General features: G+C 30.6%; 2 protein-coding genes across 3 annotated transcripts; both read right to left on the bottom strand.

The window, feature by feature from the left end:
- Positions 1 to 3: 3 nt before the first annotated feature.
- Positions 4 to 2,827, bottom strand: LOC136778817 (cytochrome P450 4C1-like). The gene is made up of 12 exons (XM_066735945.1): positions 2,656 to 2,827; positions 2,478 to 2,584; positions 2,253 to 2,343; positions 1,807 to 1,992; positions 1,658 to 1,724; positions 1,298 to 1,441; positions 1,105 to 1,133; positions 905 to 1,023; positions 752 to 820; positions 489 to 666; positions 252 to 434; positions 4 to 176 (listed from the first exon to the last, which is right to left on the bottom strand). Exons 1-12 carry the CDS (start codon positions 2,825 to 2,827, stop codon positions 4 to 6), a joined length of 1,518 nt encoding a protein of 505 aa, XP_066592042.1.
- Positions 2,828 to 3,710: 883 nt separating this feature from the next.
- Positions 3,711 to 15,094, bottom strand: yl (Putative vitellogenin receptor yl). Of its 2 annotated transcripts, XM_066736684.1 has the most exons (33): positions 14,743 to 15,094; positions 14,594 to 14,682; positions 13,697 to 13,766; positions 13,278 to 13,411; positions 12,712 to 12,855; positions 12,296 to 12,401; positions 12,066 to 12,215; positions 11,883 to 11,999; positions 11,680 to 11,805; positions 11,312 to 11,527; positions 11,055 to 11,226; positions 10,692 to 10,893; positions 10,423 to 10,614; positions 10,227 to 10,347; positions 9,987 to 10,127; positions 9,661 to 9,913; positions 9,386 to 9,579; positions 9,155 to 9,307; positions 8,736 to 8,869; positions 8,538 to 8,662; positions 8,256 to 8,449; positions 7,747 to 7,922; positions 7,195 to 7,448; positions 6,605 to 6,918; positions 6,283 to 6,525; positions 6,045 to 6,197; positions 5,809 to 5,957; positions 5,405 to 5,496; positions 5,068 to 5,305; positions 4,819 to 4,996; positions 4,428 to 4,725; positions 4,225 to 4,339; positions 3,711 to 4,061 (listed from the first exon to the last, which is right to left on the bottom strand). In XM_066736684.1, exons 3-33 carry the CDS (start codon positions 13,761 to 13,763, stop codon positions 3,990 to 3,992), a joined length of 5,223 nt encoding a protein of 1,740 aa, XP_066592781.1. In that variant the 5' UTR covers positions 13,764 to 13,766; positions 14,594 to 14,682; positions 14,743 to 15,094; the 3' UTR covers positions 3,711 to 3,989. The 2 variants fall into 2 exon arrangements, with proteins under 2 accessions (XP_066592781.1, XP_066592780.1); XM_066736683.1 differs by having other exon boundaries at positions 14,594 to 15,094.
- Positions 15,095 to 15,221: the final 127 nt, after the last annotated feature.

Here is a 15,221-nt window from a genome sequence, read left to right on the forward strand (position 1 = left end):
CTTCTAACGACAAATCCTTTTTTCAATGCGTATTGTTACAGGTTTTACTGGTCTTAATATTATTTGAAATTTTAGCTTAATGCTACTTATTGGTATTATTTCATCTTTTCTTAAAGCATATGTTCGTAAAATTGTCGCTATTAAAACTTTCATCGACATCATCGCGTATCTCATTCCTAAAAGTATTGATAAAAGCCATTTTAGAAAATGTATTTCTTTGAGATAGAAATTTACTAGCAATGTTCAATTACCCAAGCAATTTCTAGAGCCACCACTGAAAGGAATATACGTGTATGGGTGCCGATTTACAGAATTTACTGGTAGAAACCTATCAGGGTCAAATTTTAATGGTTCATTCCAATATTTTTCATCGCGATGTACTTTATATATAATGATTCCAATGGAGCTTCCACTTGGTAAAATTGTTCCATCATCTACAAATATTTGTAATTAAATCAATATTTTAAACTATTTGTGCTTATACATACCAAGAACTATATCTCCTGTAAGACGACGAAATATCAATGGGGCTACAGGAAATAATCGCATAGATTCTTTGATCACTCTTTCTAAATAATCCATTCTTTGTAGATCTTCGCTCTTAACTGGATCAACGACTGGATCGCTTGAGCCATATATATCATAAAGTTCTTGATACACTTTCTCCTTAAAAAAAGATACAGCAAATTCATTTTTTAGAAATATTTGTAGTTTTCACTATTCACCATATTGATTGAATTATTTCAAGAACCTGTATTTCCGGATGACATGCTAACATTAACAGGGTAAACATATTTACATTGGCAGAAGTATCACTACCCTATAAAAATAATTATTCTATATTAATATATTTTAACGAAATTTTATATTTAAAAATTAATTTGTCTTAATATAAAGAACTTACCGCAAGCAACATTGTGTCAATTTCTTCACGAATTTCTTGATCTGTGAATTTATTTCCATCTTTTGTTAATTCTATTAAGTGATCCAAAAACATTTTATTATTTTTGTCAGCAATATTGTCTAAAAACCATAATTATAACCGTAATACATTTAAATACTACTCTTTTCCACTAAGATTTATTTAGTAAAGCTATTTCTTACCACATCCTTTAAGTTTCGAATCCGTTAAACTCATTGCAGATTTCTTTTTACGTACTATCTAAAATATTTTGTAAATACAATTTTTCAAACAATTATACAATCTTCGTGTGAAAGATACTATAGTGTTTCGACTTCAATCTTTTAAACTACTATTGTTGTTGAAAGAGCATATCGTGTTTTTGATCTATATTACAAAAGAAGGACACTTGCCTCGTCGGTAATACTATGCAAGTACGTTATAAGTTCGTGTTGCCTTTTCCCTGCTTTAGTATTATTAAATATTATATCGGGATGCAACCAAATTTGTAAAACTCTCTTAAAAATAATATCAAATACCCTAAAAATAAGAAGTTTTACATATAATTTAAACAAACAAAAAAATCAAAAAACTTAACTAACGAATATTAATTAAAATTAGAAAATTTTGACTGTGATAAAAAATTGTTATTTTTCACTCGTATCACAAATTTAATATTAGCGACAAAACGTAAAAGCCAGAGCCTAATTCAGAATGCAATATATATATTTTTTAATTTAACTATAATGATATTACTCTCGCGAAGACTCTGCATGCTTTAAATTTCCCTCTTGCGCATCAATGTTTATACCCATAGCAGTTTCTGCAAATAATTTATCAAATTGTAAAATAAGCTTAGATTTATATAATTACAGATATTCTAAATATATAAATATTAATCAAACCACATATGAAATCCAAAGTACATCGGGCTATATATTTAGAAATTTCAAATTCTTTCCCGTCAAGCTCCATTTCCATTCTTTTGACCAATATATTTGCTTTCTTTGCAAAAATTTCCACAAAAGATTCTAAGATTTTTAAGTTAAATGTTGGAGTAATTAATTTTCTATGGAGTTTCCATTTCGCACCTGAAAAAAGTACAATTGAAAAAAAAAATTTAATTATTTTTCGTATAATAATTATTGATCATTTAGAACTACTATTGTTTCACCTAATATTGTTTATTATTTTGTATAAAATAAGTATTAATCGTCAGAACTCTTTGAATTTATTTTATGAGCGTTCAGTACGTGTATGTGAGTGAACGAAGAATCACCATTGCTTCATTTATGAGTTAATGAATAATTTCGGTTGTCAGACACGTACAGGATATTTCTTAGCATCTCACCTTCGGCTGTGAACAATCCTGAGCCCATCCATGGTCGAAAAAATTTGTACATGTCATTTTTTTCAATTGCCTTTGGACTCGACAACACTGTCTAAAAGTGAAATTAATAATAAAACTTAAAAATACCGGATATTGAATAAATAAAAAATATTAGCGATTGATAAATAGAATTTTTTTGTACAATTTTCTAAATATTTGATTTAATTAAAAGTTATTGTTAATTACCTTTATTTGCTCCGCTTCTGTTACTATTATAAGTAAACGAGTACCCAGCCAGAATTTGAATGGGGACTGATACAGACTTGTAATTCGCATCACGTTGCTGAGGAAATCTTTGAAATAAAAATAATAAATATTAGTATTTAAAGAAAATAATTTACCAGAAATTTTTTACAAAACATACCTTCCAACCTTCCAGCGAGTAAGCAATGTAGACTTCCAATAAACGGCAATTTCTTCGGACCAGGCAAATTCCTCGTTTTCTTATACAAAGATATAGTGTATATGCAATCATATATTATAGCAGAAAGAATAATAGTACTTAAAAGAATTATGATATAAGCAAGTAGTGACATTTTGAAGCCCCGTTCTACCAAACTCAGCTGTCAATCGAATACTGAAGGTGCTCGCCATCCTGCTTTTTATAGGGGATCTTCTTTCGAATATTAATTGCAGCATCAAACCAAAACTATTCTGCGTGCGCGCTTACAATGTCATAATAACTTAGCCAAATAATTTATTGAATTTTTAATTGCAAGCATAAGTGGATAATGTATCACATCATATTTTGATTTCTTTTTTTTTTTTTTAGTAAATTAATATTAATCTCCACTATATAAAATACACAGTGTAAAAATGTAACATGAAATATTAAACATCTGAAAATTATCATCACGGAACAATAAAAATCGAGGATTCTTTAACTAAGTTTTAAATATATAAATGTTATGATAAAAGTGTATTAGATCATTTTTTCAAAGAATTTTACATTCCATCTTCATCCATTTATATCTTCAAATGATGGACCAATAGTTTTGCATAACAATAAATTACATGATATACTAGGAGAGCACCAATTTTTTTTATAAAAATTCGTTTGTATTCGAAAAGCAGAAAGGATTTTCATGTATGTCGTTAAGATAGTGTTTTGAGATATTTAGAATATTCTAAGGACTTTTTATATTCTTCCAAACTTTCTATTTAATATCTCCACAGGTTAATCTAGTTCCATCCTATTGCTGTGTCCTAATATGAGAGAATCGAGTACCTGTTTTAATCGTTTTCGCAAATATTTTAGACATTGGATACTTTGGTAAAGTTTTTCTTTAAATTATAGATTTTTATCTATAATTTTCAAACGATTAAACCTTTTCAGTCAATGAAGAAACTTTTAAAATCTAAATGATACATTGTACGACACATTGGTTGCAAAAAAAGTAATACATCTTAACAGTTTCTTACGCGTGTAATATATTTAATTCATTTTTTTTAATTCGCGCAATCTATAAAATTATAACATGATAAAAGTGTTCAATATTTATACAATTTTACATATCTTAATAAATGATTGACGTAGAAGAGACAGCGATGATTTTTAAAATACAAAAGATTAATAATATATATATATATATGTATATGTACAATTAAAATATGAATTAAAGATATGTAGAGATTACATAGCTTAAAATAACATCGATCGTGCCGCTTAATAATTAACGAGATACTAAAGCTTATCGATCAATTAGGTATTTTGCTTATATCAGCCTGATGATGGTGATCGGAAAATATTACTTCGCTACCTCGCTGCGGCTGTGAATGAAAGAATAAAATACAAACTTTTATTTTACACAAGCTATAATACTAAATTGGATATAGAGTATCTGAATAAATTTATTTGTACGAATCAATTGCAAATCTAAAGTTCGTTCCGCTGTTAGCATATGTAATGAAGATCAACGTCAAAATAACTTACTTTGGTTTGTAGTGGATTAAAATACTCATGCTCTCCAGGTAATAAATTTGCTTGTACCGTAGTGAGATTCGCAAGTTCTTCTCGACGACTAAACGTTGGATTTCGGAAGAAAATACTGTAATGATTATAGATAAAACAAAATTTAAATCGACTTCCATGTAAAAATTTATTTTCAGGTCTATATAAATGATTCGTCTTCTAACCTGAGATCAGTCTTTTTGGAGGGATTGAGCTTCATTCTCTGATAGTAATAATAAGCGCCTAAAATTAAGAGTGACGTCACAGACGCAATCACTATTCCGGTTACCGCTCTTCCATTGCTGCGTGTGACTTTCTCATTACTCCTGTCAGTATTTGGTTCAAATTTCACCATCATCTTTGGATCTTCGTCGCACGTATGATTTGCAACAGCAACGTGACCATTTGGACAAATGCACACTGAGCTTAAATCCTTCAAAACGCACAAATTCTGGCAATTCTGGTTTTCGCAGCTGTTGTGCACTATTTGACAAATTTGCGTAAATTTGTTAAAATACTCCTTAACTTAATAAATACTTAGTTGCTATTATAGAAATGAAAATTTGTACAGCTTACCAAGTGGTTGACGAGAAGCATGTAATATTACAAATTGTCTTTTTATGTTGGATATACCTAAATTAATCATTTCACATCTCTCTTGGTCGTACATATTACATTTTTGCAGCTGACCAGTCGATTCTTTCAACCAGTACAAAGAATCTCCTAATATATTAATGCTAAGAGGTTGATAACCCTGCACGGAAAATATTTGAAAAATTAATTGCTAATTATATTATTAATTCCATAAATATTAATTATCCTTACAATTCCTTTTTTAAATATTTCACGATTGGATCCATCGGGATCAGATCTTTCAATCATGTGGAAGAATGCATCTGACCAATATAAACGACCTTTTGCGTGATCAATCGTTAATCCATTAACAATTCCAAGATTTTCATGAACAATAATTCGTAGTTCAGAACCCATCATAGATGCCTGATAAATTTCACTGAATGGGGAACTATTCAATTGATATTTCACTTGACTCCAATAAAGTTTCCTAAAAAATACACATTAATAGTAGCATTACTCAATAACAGTATTACCAAAAGTGTTTAGTAAGTAGTATTATAGTTGAATGTATAGAAATAAATTTTACCCGTGCTTTGGATCAACAGCAAGTGCCGTCACTCTCATTGAACCTTCAGTTGCAATTATTAGTGCACATTTTTCTTTTTCCATGTTGCAAGCCTGTTAGAGAAGTATTGATAAATAATATATTTCTTTTAATTTTAATATAATGTTATTAAATCGTATTGTTATACATTTAAACTTTTTACATTGGTTTTAAAAATTAAAATGAAAACCCGTATATTCTTTTTAAAATCTCAGCAAGTTCAACATGAAGTAGCTATTTGAAGTGTAAGGAGGAAATAGTACACTAGCGATAATGATCTGCCATTACATTTATTTTTTAAGAATACAGCTTTGGTTTTCAAAAATTAAGAAAATAAAAACTTAACTATACACTATATAAATTGGGGATAATGTGTTTATTCATACCTTGATACTCTTATGGAGATCGTTCTCAAAGAAATATACATTTCCTGTTATCCAGTCAACTGCAAGAGTTTCAGGTCCTCGAGCACCTGTGACGATAACTTTACGTTGATTACTTTTCATGTCAAGCTTAGTAATAGTTCCTTGTTTATCTACAAATACCGTTAAAAGATATGAAGGTTTAAACAATCGTTTGTCGAGAGAGTATAATAGATAAATCAATAACATTTTCACATTACCATTGCTCCAATATATCGTATTCATTTTGGCATCAAAATCCATGCTCAAAATGTCCAGGTTTGGATCTTTACGAAGAATTTTAATGTAGCTAAGAGTAGGTGTTAAAACTCTTAAATCTTCGCCAGCTGTTGTGATTATTTCCACTTTAGAATCTGCAATGAATTTTGATTTGAGAATCATTTTCATAGACCATATTCAGGAATGTCAAGATATAAGCATATATTAGCATTGTTCTACCGATTGCTTTGCAAGACTTCTTGTCCCTTTGCAAAACGTAACCGTCATAACAACCACAAACGTACGATCCACGAGTGTTCTGACAGGTTTGAGAGCAGATTTTATTTTGCTTGCACTCATCGATATCCGTACAGGAGTATCCATCAGAATCTAAACGGAAACCCTTTTGACAACTGCAAACTGGACCATTTGGAGTTTTATGGCAAACATGTTCACACGGATTTTCCTTGACACAGGCAGTAGCTGAAATAAAGAGAGAGTTGGTTAGAAATAATAATTATCGTTTAATTAGTAAAGCTTTAAGTGAGAAAGTATCCATTACAGCATTTGTTACGCTCATCAGAACCATCGAAGCAATGTCTAACACCATCGCAAACTTGAGTAAAGGATAAACAACTGCCATCCGAGGAGCATTTGAATTCCTCACAGTGAGACGGAGAACTAGATGATTTAAATTTATCAGCGTCACCGATTCCACAATCCTTCTCGTCCGATCCATCGCCACAATCATCTGTTTTATCACATACCCATGATTGGGAGATGCATTTGGCGTTATCACAAACATACTCTTCTGGATTACAGCGTGCACAATCCTCCTCGTCATCATTTTGCGGACAATCTCTGTTACCATTACACCTACATCAAATGCAAATTTTTAGTTTTAATCATTATGTTTAATAATGTTTTAATTAATATAGTTTATCAAAATTGAGCCTACAATATACTTGTACCAAATTATGCTGAATATACAAGATTAGGAAAATGATTATAATTTTTATTAAAAAATATTTTTCTTGATGAAGATAAAAATGAAAAGGATTGATTTGTTAATAAATACTTATAAAAATATAATACGTTTCTTATACGATTTGAAAAATCAGTCGTTCAAATTTTATTTTGAAAACACTTCACCTCAAAGCTTCAGGCAGACACGTGGATGTTCCTTGGCATTTGTACTCATTTATTTTACACTGAGCAAAATTGAAGGTGGGTTGTTGAGTCTTTTGGCAAAACGTCTCATCAGAATAATCATTGCAATCATCGACACCATTGCATTTCAAAGAAAGATCAACGCACCGTCCATTTAAGCAAGTAAACATATTGGCTTCACAGGATTGTTTCGTTATGCAGTGTTCACCTTCATCGGAGCCATCGTCGCAATCCTTCTGTTATGCAAAATAAAATTTATATCAAAATTGAATTAATATTTGTAAAAATAGTAAATAAGGGGTATCTTGCTAAGAGTTATTAATAAATATCTTGAACTGTATCCTCGTTGTAACAGAATCTAAAATGCTTTACAACTTCCTTTAACTGTTTGTGATGGATGCTTTATTAAGACTATTTTAACAGTTTACAAAGTACAAATTTTAATTTACAACTTTTTTTCATACTTTGTATAAGATTTGATGTACAATGTTTGTTAGTAAAGCTTGCCAGAGACTTGTCAATAACACACATTACCTGACCGTCACACTCCCACTCTTTTGGAATACAAGATCTTATTTTGCACATGAAGCTCTTCGAATCACATGTGTGTTCAGCACAGCCCAACTCGTCAGAAAAATCCGAACAATCGTAAACTCTATTGCAGACAGAATATTTGGAAATGCAGGTTCCTTCATCACACTGAAACTCGCCTAATGCAAGAATTAATTATAATTATGTGAGAGTACATCTAAATATTGATGATCGAGTGTATCGAAACTTTTACGCATAACTATTGCCATGAAAATTCTTAACAAATTTAATAATTGTTGATAAGCAATTTAACAATTTTTAATGTACTTCTTTAATACTAAATTATAATGTCTGATTTTCTATTAGATTGAAAGTGATAAGAAAAAAGTATTATCAATAGCTAATTAAAATTGAAAGGACACAGAAACAATTAAAAGAAATATGGAAAGAAAGATTAAAAAGCAATTTACGGATTCTCATTTTGAATGTATCTCTGCATTGTAAACTCATACCTATTTGACATCTTTTTTGAGTACAGTTCATTTCGTCGGATTTATCCGAGCAATCATAGTGAGAGTCACATTTTTGTTTGACATCGATGCACTCGCCGTTTTTACAGGTGAATTTTTCTTTACCACATATATGTACACTGGGACCGCAGTCTGCTTCGTCCTCGCCGTTTAGACAATCGATTATATTGTTACATCTAAAATTGTATAAAATAGTAAATAACAAGTACCTCATAAGAAAATAAATGATTTTTAATTTTTACATGGTAATCACTTAACAAATACCTTTTACTTGCATCGATACAAATACTTTCATCGCCGCATTGAAATTGTCCCATTGGGCATGAAATCTCCTTTCCACACACAGTGGATTGTAATCCTAACATTGTTCCAGGAGAACACGCACAGTGCTAAATCATACGATAAGCATTAAATATAAAAAAAATTATTGAAATAAATTTAAGTAAGATAAAATTAGCTTACGTATGAATTTGGACCAGCCACGATACAAACATCAGAGCAATAGCCATTATCTCTGTAACATGGGTGATCTATGTTCTTATAAATACCATGAACAGTCGTTAATAGAAGTTTCTTATCTTCAACATTTTGTATAGCTGAAAAATTTATAGATATTGAATAAATTGCAATTACAATTTGGATGGATTAAATACTATCGTAGAATGGAAAAGCAATTAACTTAAATCCTATTCAAAATATTTATTTAAATAATTATGATGTAATTAATGATTTCTCAATGGCGGATGGCTGCTTTAAGTAAATAAATTTTTGAAACTTACAAATGTTATTCTTTAAAAAATATTGGAAACATGGTGTTTAATTATTTATTCGATAAAAATATAGAGTCGATATTCGATTAGAATAATTATAAATTTCCTTACGTAAATTAACGCGCTGATAACCTCCTGTAGTACTGTTTGTATTAACAAAATACAATTTATTTGTATCATATTCGTTCCAGAATAAATAATCTCCTAACATTGATAAGCCAACAGGACTGGTTATTCCTGTTCTAATTATGTATCTATTGTTGCCTGAAATCAAAAATCAAATTACTGCCTGAACATTGTATCTACCTTTCTGTACAATTCGTGATTTCAAAGAGTTCCTACCATTTATGTCACTGACTTCTATACTTCCCTTTCCTTGGTCGGCCCAAAAAATTCGTTTCGTTACTTTATCATAGTGCAATGATACTCGTGGGCCAAATAAATCATTAATCAGAGTTACTCTGAACAATCCACTCATTTGCATCTTTATTATGGAGTACCTATCATTACGTTCTCGAAATACGACAAACATCAAACTGCAATAGGAGCCATAAGTAAATTATCATTCTCAATCCTTTTTCTATAAACAAATATTTAATTAAAAAATTGTTGTAAACCTTTCTTCCGGGGCTAAAATTATTTCTGATGGTTCCAACTCATAATGCACGACATGAAACTTTTTGGTGTTTCGACTAAATATCTCTACTGTTTTATTCTTCATATTGGTCCAATATATGTTGTTTCCTATGTAATCGAAACTCATCCCTCCAATCAGTTCGCTCGGTACATTCATTATTACTTCCTCCTCTCCAGTTTTTATATCATATTCAATTATTGAATTGGATATTAGATCACTAACAATTGCACGACCTTTGATAAAAAAAAAGAATATCTGGTCAATTATCAGTATGCTTTTCAATAATTTGATATCGTTAGATCTTACCTTTCAGAGAATCGTAAGTTAAGGCAGTAATTGATTTCATTGTGACACTTTTATTCAATTTTGGCTTGCCTAATATCTCGTGATAGTAATCCATGAATAAATCGCCCGACACGATGAAAAGATGTTCCATTTTTTTTAAACCTATAAAAATGATTATTAATTATCCCCTTTAGAGCTCTTTTTCAATTCTGTAAAATGGAAATCGATCATGTATGAAAACATCATTTCTTCGTTTCCTACCATTGCAGCTGTGTCCATCAACATTCAATTGTTTGTCCATCGTGCAAGCACAAGTAAATGTTCTTTTAGAGTTTATCAAACATAATTCGTCGCATGGATTTTTCGCACATGGATTCGTAGACTAAACACGGTAATAGTTATGAATAACAATAAATTTCTACTAATACTATCAAATGGAGCAGAAAAATGATTCTACCTTTGGTTTCAAGGCTGAATGGTAAATATGAAGACCGTATAACGTGTTGTTAGCAGTCACTAAAGTCTCCCAATCTTTTCCAGTAAACTTGTTGCAAGAGTTAATAGAATTAAGTTCCCAATCGCTCCAAAATAATTTATTTTCAAATATTGCCAATGAGAAAGGATGTTTTGCCGTAGTTTTCAATACAACCTAGACAAAGAAAACAATTAGAATAATATTAGATCATTAATTAATAACAAAAATATTTAAGAAAAAGTTTTACATACTCTTCGATCGTCACCAGTCAAGAGAATAGATTCTATTACTTTGTGTTTTGCATCAACCCAATATAATCTGTTAGTAGGATAATCAATGCTCAATCCATTAGGCCAAGCTATATTCTCTGTAATAAATGGTATCGCATTCTTTCCATCCATACTTGCCATTGAAATGTGAGGAGTCGAGCTCCAATCACTCCAGTACATGATCCTGCAAGTTCCATTGAATAAAATCATTAATTTTTCGTGATTTGCAAATATGAATAGGCTCGATTTAAATATTGTGAACGGATTTTAAATCAATCAGATTGATATATTAATACTGTAAACTATGTGAAATTCTTCAATCAAACTGCTAAAATAAACATTTACCCTTTCGAAGGTAATAAAGCGATTCCTCTGGGTTTATCAGTGCGTTCCGTTATCAAAATTGTACAAAAAGTACCCTTTTCATCGCAAACCCCAATACGCTTGTGACCACTATCAGTAAAATATACATTATTTGTTATCCAATCAACTGCCAGATCCTCTACAGATGATAGCCCTAAAAATTGAAAAACAAATTTCTTCGATGCATAACTTTTTGTCTAATGATTATCCAACTAATATAATAATAAGAAAATTTCAACCTGCCGAAACAATGATTTCCTGATCAGTTCCATCATCTTTAACCCGAGAAATCATTTGATCCTCAGATGTTATTTCAGACCAGTATACGTGATTAGCATTCATCGAGACACCAACAGCATGTTGTAAATGTCCTGTTATCGATGTGTAGACTCTGGACTGAAGATAGTATCCTCGAATTTCGTGTTTATTTGAAAAAACCATAAGGGCATCACCACCTAAATGAAAATATTTAATTTTTTAGAATCTAATCAGATTCAAGCTTTAATACTGCGTTTGTAAAAAGAATTTATATAAAATCATGATCGTTAATAATTGTCACATTTCTTATACGATTTTAAAAAAAGTATAAATAACATAAAACATATACCATCCACTTTACAGGTCCTCTTATCGTCTTCCAAATTATAGCCATTCTCACACGAACAGCTGTAGCCTCCAGCAAAATTTATGCAGCGTTGATCGCATATGCCATAGTGTTCACATTCGTTGTTATCTACAGAAAAAGTGTCGTTATAAAAAAAATTGAATAATGTAATAAAAACAGAATATGAAAAATGTCGAATACACTACCGATACAAGTTTGATTTTGAAGCTTAAAGCCAGGTTTGCAAGAACAAATTGCACCTTTGGGCGAAGCACGACAATAATGCTCGCATGATAATTCAGTGTTCAAGCACGATTGATTAGCTACAATAATAAATCAACAAGCAATTCATACAAATAATAAAACAATTTGTCTGATGGTGAAATTACCTTTTAAACAGAAGACATCGTTTTCATCAGATTTATCACCGCAATCATCATTTCCATTGCACGTTAAATGTAATGAGATGCATCTGTTATTATTGCACATATATCTGTCGAATTCATTGGTACAGTCCTCTGGTAATATCAAATAATTATCTGTAAAATATCAAAGGTAGAGTATACTATACAAAATTTCAATCATAGAAAACTAAATGCAATAAGAAAATTGTATTTACCACAGTTTTCTTCATCACTTTTATCTGGGCAATCTGGCATGCCATCGCATTTCCACTCAGTGTTTATGCAATGGCCACTTTCGCATTGAAATTTCGAACATTTTATCTATTAATTAATAATTATAAACATATTTACAATTTTTTTCGTACAAAAACTCCATATCATTCTTCATAATTTTAACATTAATAAATAAGTAAAAATATTCTCAAAATAAAATATTTATTAATGTTTGACTCTAGCTTATCACTAAAATATTATTAAACATTAACAATTTTTTTTTCGAAATGTTCTATTTATCAAGTATCAGTAGGATAATATATATTTTATTCATTTACTTTATTTGTTTAAAAATTTTAAATATATCATGGTTGTTATGGGTTAAATGTGTCCTCCACTCATAAAAAATTGTACATACGTCTTTCACACAATTTTCATACTCGTCGCTTTCATCCCGACAATCGTGTCTGAGGTCACAAAACTTCTCAAGTGGAATGCATGATTCATCTTTGCACATGTATTCATCCAGTTGACAAATCGAAGTCCTCGCGGGTCTCGTGTTCTAAAATGTAACGAGAAAATTATAAACTTATGTAAATGTATTTTTTAATGCGTGCAGGAAGGGTAGGCGTAGATAAGGTTAATGACCCTTTTACAGATAACTGCAGTTTTAAAAATATACAGGATGTCCGAAAATAAGTACGTGTGATTACTCGTAATTATTTGTTAGATTAATCATTTTACGAGACGAGTGTAACTCTTGTTGCAACTTCTCTATTTGAATGAAATTGTATAAAAAATCATACAATTATGACGTTTAAATTAATTATTAAAAAATCAATTTTATTAATAATAAGCTCATCCGGATAATACGTAAATAATTCTTTTAAATATTTCATAAATCAAAATGATTTTATTATTTTCAATGGATTTCAGATAAAATTGATTTAAAATGAAATAAATGCATTACTGTGAATATAGTACCTGGCCTGTACTGCATTTCTCTTCATCAGCACCATTAGGACATTCATATTCTCCATCGCACAAAAAATATGAAGATATACATGTATTTTTTTCGTCACCACACGCAAACCAATCTTTCGAGTGCTCATCACAATCTAAATAATGAAAAAACAACTAAATCGATCATTCATACATGGCTCAATATATCGAAAGTATTATGCTCTCGAGAATATAAAAATTGCCTACAAATATTAAATAATTTTAGAGTGTTATCTTCTACAATATTTTATATATAACATTTAAATCATAAATATTCTTAATTTAAGCGTTCGTTGTACTCGAAGAGTATGTTAGGGTTCAAAGAATTAATATTCATCGATAAACACAACACTTCGTCTATAAAGCGAATGTACTACTTTCCATTTCGCCTGTTTACTTACGATTGTGTCCTGTCGCATAAATACATAGTAACGTAACTGTAAGGATCTTAAGAAAGGCAAAAATCATGATCTAAAACAAACAAAGAATACATCAGTTTAGTCATATTTTGCCAAGAAAATAATCATCATCACTGTAAACACCACAACTATTTTCTTTCGTCCTCCCCCCCCCCCCCCCCCCGATCGCGTAATGCTACTTTTGTATAACATAGAAGAAGCTAAGTTTTTAAGTAAATTCTAATAAAATTACAGCCAAACCTGTGGATAATATGCTTTTCATGATTTAACAACTTACTTTAAACAAAATTTTACTACGTAAACCGAGTTTGAGCTTGAACATCTTTTCGACCAATCAAAGCGCTAGTCAATAGCTTAAACTCCGTTTAATTCCCCAATCAGTTTTGTAGAATCGGGCCTTAAAATTCTCAGTGATCGCGACGGTTCAAAAACAGTTTCTATTTAAGCAAATTTAGTTGTGACGGGAAACGTAAAAATGAGCAACGGATCATACTTTAAGAGGTTTTTCACTTTTACTTATTGATCACTTATAAAAACACTCTAACAAGAAATCCAACTCACACGGACTCAATTGTGCCAGTGACATGGTGTCAATTTTCAGAAAATTTTTTACCGCTCAATTCTTGCTTCTAGATATATCATAACATACATTTCAAATTACACAGATTCAACTGTGAAAAAATGACAAAACTAAGATCAGAATTCTCCGCTTACCCAGTGGCTACCCTTTTCCAGATTTTACTATATTTCAATGTAATCAAGTATATATATCTCTAACGAAACTTTAAGGGAGTAAGGTTCAAAAGGAGAACAAGTATCGATTGAGATTAATAAGAATGGTATAGTTGTTTTACGTTTTGTAGTACGCGAGAAACTCACCCGAGAGATTTTGGTGCTGGAAAGCGACGATAATTTGACAGGGTAGCTTCCGATGTGGTGATCTGCGGCGAGGACGAAACTTACGGCTACTGAAAGAGCACTGACTTTGATTCGTTCTATTATGTTGTTGAAAAGCCTTATTATCTTACCGTGACTAAAGCTGTTAATCAGACAGTAAGGGCCGTTATCGACGCCTACCAACGCTATTCAAAAGGAGCTGGGTTGAGTTACTCTATCACCAAACTGTTTGTGTTTACTAATCGTACCAAGGAGTGTAAACAAAGATTAATAGTTGACTGTATTATAATTCCGGGAATTTTAACCTATCGAAGCTTCTCTATAACCTCAATTCGAATCATATTAGAATTCCATGTATTTGAAAACATTTATTTTCACTAGCAGCTTTCAAATTAATTTCTTAATTCCATCTTTATTTTAAAATATATATGCTTTTTAATACCTACATATAATACCTGTTTAACATAAGAGATTTTTTATGATATTGTAGGGAGCTTTTCATTTTGAAAGGTGTTTTTCTTTATGTATAAGTTAAAAATTAATCGTTTCAAAATATAATTTTTCTTTATATTTTGACATTAGTTAATATTGAAGGAAAAAGAAGTCATTT

Source organism: Prorops nasuta, unplaced genomic scaffold (genome assembly GCF_024137725.1).
Source record: "Prorops nasuta isolate Cenicafe-Biocafe unplaced genomic scaffold, Cenicafe_Pnas_1.2 PNAS00015, whole genome shotgun sequence".
Lineage (NCBI taxonomy): Eukaryota > Metazoa > Arthropoda > Insecta > Hymenoptera > Bethylidae > Prorops > Prorops nasuta.

Coding starts and splice junctions, on each gene's coding strand:
- LOC136778817 (XM_066735945.1), bottom strand. CDS start 2,827: ATGTCACTACTTGCTTATATCATAATTCTTTTAAGTACTATTATTCTT. Junction 2,585..2,655: donor ACTCGCTGGAAGGTTGGAAG/GTATGTTTTGTA, acceptor TTTATTTCAAAG/ATTTCCTCAGCAACGTGATG. Junction 2,344..2,477: donor CAGAAGCGGAGCAAATAAAG/GTAATTAACAAT, acceptor TTTCACTTTTAG/ACAGTGTTGTCGAGTCCAAA.
- yl (XM_066736684.1), bottom strand. CDS start 13,763: ATGATTTTTGCCTTTCTTAAGATCCTTACAGTTACGTTACTATGTATT. Junction 12,856..13,277: donor AGAAATGCAGTACAGGCCAG/GTACTATATTCA, acceptor GTTACATTTTAG/AACACGAGACCCGCGAGGAC. Junction 11,806..11,882: donor TCAAAATCAAACTTGTATCG/GTAGTGTATTCG, acceptor CTTTTTCTGTAG/ATAACAACGAATGTGAACAC.